We start from the raw sequence: 3,219 nt of genomic DNA on the forward strand, positions 1-3,219 counted from the left end.
CACATGTTCAAGGATTTGCCTACACAAAAATTCAGCAGAACCATGTGAAGTTGTCATATATCTTGCAAATGCTCTTTCATTAAATTATTTTCAAAAAACTTATTTGTATGCCTTTGTACTGGTAGGCAGGATTAATGGTGGCATCAGCTTTAAGCATCGGGCAGCTACACTAAAATTTGCTGCTTCAATTCCATCAGTTACTCAGCAGGAGAAAAGTGAAGCAGTCCGCTTCCATAAAGATTTTCAACCTTTGAAGCATTCTCATTCACGAAATGATTTAGAAATGATACTAGCTTTTAATGGCAATGTTTTCTTTCTTTTTTTATGTTGAGCAGTATGATTCATGCACTATGATATTTTTCTTTTTAAAGTGTACAATTCAGAGCTTTAATGAAGGTCATATGGCTGAGTATTAACTCACTTCATCATTCAACAATCAATGATCTTGTATTTTCTCCATTTCACATATTAAGGAGACTGAGCTTGTTTAAAGTGCTGTGTCCTAGTCAGGGGAAGAGCTGGCACATAAACCAAAGCGACCCGGCTCCTCTACCATTCAGTAATCTATCTGTGCATATTAAATATTGTGCAACCTCACATATAAACAATATTCAGAGGTATTTACCATATAGGTTTAACTAGCCTGATGCAATGCATTGTAGTGAAGCACCATACTAGAAACATTTACAGACCATTATATTATTGAGCGGCATCTGACCCTTTGGAATGTGGGCTTGCACATTGGGGTAATTGACTGTGTATAAGAGACTGTTCAGTAAAGGCCCTGGTGAGGAAAGTCATCTGAGTGCTGGAAAGTGATTGCAGATGGCCCATTGCAGTTGGAAACTAGGGAGTGCGAGTGGGGTGAGTCCCTAGAGCTTACTATGTTATGAGGCAGCTGTCTTTGATCTTAGAGCTTTCTTCGCTGCATCTTTCACATCTTTGTTTCTCAAACTGTAAATCAGTGGGTTCAGCACTGGGATGATAATGGTGTAGAACACTGAGATGATTTTGTCAGTGTTGGGAGAATACAGGGAGCTGGGACGTGAGTAAATAAACAGCAGTGTCCCCTGATAGATGGCCACTGAAGTCAGGTGAGAGGCGCAGGTGGAGAAGGTTTTTTTCCGCCCACTGGAAGAGCGAATCCTTAAGACGGAGAGAAGAATGAAATAGTAGGAGATGATGATGATGATGAAACAGATGATTTCCACGGAGCTGCCGTATGTGGAGAGAAGCCACTCATTGACTGAGGTGTCTGTGCATGAGAGCTTAAGCAATGGAGGGAGATCACAGAAAAAGTGATTAATCACATTTTTGTCACAATATTTCAGAATGAAAGCAAAGGATGTGTGGACCAGGGAGCTCATGTTGCCACCAACGTAGGATAAGACAATCAACCATACACAAATGCTCCGGGACATCACCACTGTATACAGCAAAGGGTTACAGATGGCCACATAGCGATCATAGGCCATGGCAGCCAAGATAAAGGATTCAGTGTCTGCAAAAGTACAGAAAAAATAGAACTGCAGGGCACAGCCATGATACGAAATCGATTTGTTCTCTGAGAGGAAATTGGTCAGCATTTTGGGAACAATGACCGAGGAATAGCAAAGGTCTACAAAGGACAGGTTGCTAAGAAAGAAATACATAGGGGTTTGTAGATGGGGATCTATTCTGATTAGCATCATCAAGCCAATGTTCCCCATGAGAATCATACCATATAACAGCAGAAACACAAGGAATAGGACAATCTGTAATGCAGGGCGAGTTGGAAAACCTAATAGTATAAACTCAGTCACCAAGGTGTAGTTTCCTTCTATCAGCTCCATATTATATGATTTTTCCTCCTTTTATGAGAATCCTAATTTCCTAAAATAATATAATAATGAAAATGGGATACAATTAGATATGATTACAAGCTTATTTTAAATTTTTCAACCAAAAAACCAACAAACAATCCAATAGAAAAATCAAAATTCAAACTCCTCTTGAAATATAAAATTTGAGAGATACATTTCAGAATTCAGTCATTATTAAATTTCATGTTTGCTAGTTTTATTTCATTTGTTTGAATAACGGCATTTTCTTTCATTGTATAGTTGGCTCCCTGCATGTACATAGCTGAGTTTACTTACCTTGTTGCATCCTGAATGTAACTCCATAGCTGACTTAGAGAATTAAATGAATCAGTAAATGGATTGAAGATGGTGCACAGGAAACTGGAAACATAAACTGATCTCTTTAATGCAACTTGCAATGAGGAAAATTAGGACATCATTTTTTTTTCCTTTCAGGAATTTCACACCCAAACACCAAACTTCCTACTATTAAGTCCATTCTGACTCATAGCAACCCTGTAGGAGAGAGTAGAACTGCTCCCAGGGTTTCCCCAAACTAACTGTTTACCATTGAAACCAACAAAGTAAATTCACTTCCATTGAGTTGATGCTGACTCACAGGAGGTCTGATGGCATAGTGATTATGAGTTGGCCTGCTAACCATCAGGTAAGCAGTTTGACACCACAGATGGTCTTCAGGAGAGAGCTGAGGCTTTGTACTCCCTTAAGATTTGCTGTTGGTAGGTGCCATTGAGTGGGTCTTCCCCGTATCAGCCCTATGCACAGCAGAACGAAACACTGCCTGGACCTTTGCCGTCCTCACAGTTGTTCTTATATCTGAGCCCATTGTTGCAGCCACTGTGCCAATCCATCCCACTGAGGGCTTCCCCTTTTGTCTGCCCCTCTAGTTTACCAAGCATGATGTCCTTGCCTTGGGACTGGTCTCTCCTGATAATATGTCAAAAATACATGGCATGTGTTACAGTTTAGAAGCTCACACACGTAATCCTAACCTGTCAGATGGAGCAACTTTCTAGAAGATGAAGCCTCATCTTTCTACCTGTGGACAGCTGATTGTTTCTTAGGGCAGACCTTGTGGTTGGCTGCCCTAATGTGTGACCCATTATGCCCGCAGGGCTCCCTTGTCAAGAAATTGTTGTTGTTGTCTTAAGTGCCATACAGACGGTTCCTACTCATAGTGACACTATGTATCTGTGTCCAACAGAACAAAACACGACCAAGCCCTATGCCATCCCCATAGTTGTTCTTATGCTTGAGCACATTATTGGAGACAAACGTCTTGCCATCCTCGCCTCTAGGGAGTGTTCTCTTTGTACTTCTGCCAAGACAAATTTGTTTTTTATTTTGGCAGTTCATG

General features: G+C 40.6%; 1 protein-coding gene across 1 annotated transcript; it reads right to left on the minus strand.

The window, feature by feature from the left end:
• Positions 1–887: 887 nt before the first annotated feature.
• LOC101658810 (olfactory receptor-like protein OLF1) lies at positions 888–1,832 on the minus strand. Its single transcript, XM_004708498.1, has one exon. It carries the CDS (start codon positions 1,830–1,832, stop codon positions 888–890), a length of 945 nt encoding a protein of 314 aa, XP_004708555.1.
• Between the last annotated feature and the right edge of the window lie 1,387 nt (positions 1,833–3,219).

The sequence above is a fragment of the Echinops telfairi genome, unplaced genomic scaffold, assembly GCF_000313985.2.
Source record: "Echinops telfairi isolate 266 unplaced genomic scaffold, ASM31398v2 ScPeMD7_60;HRSCAF=208, whole genome shotgun sequence".
Classification (NCBI taxonomy): Eukaryota; Metazoa; Chordata; class Mammalia; order Afrosoricida; family Tenrecidae; genus Echinops; species Echinops telfairi.

Coding starts and splice junctions, on each gene's coding strand:
- LOC101658810 (XM_004708498.1), bottom strand. CDS start 1,832: ATGGAGCTGATAGAAGGAAACTACACCTTGGTGACTGAGTTTATACTA.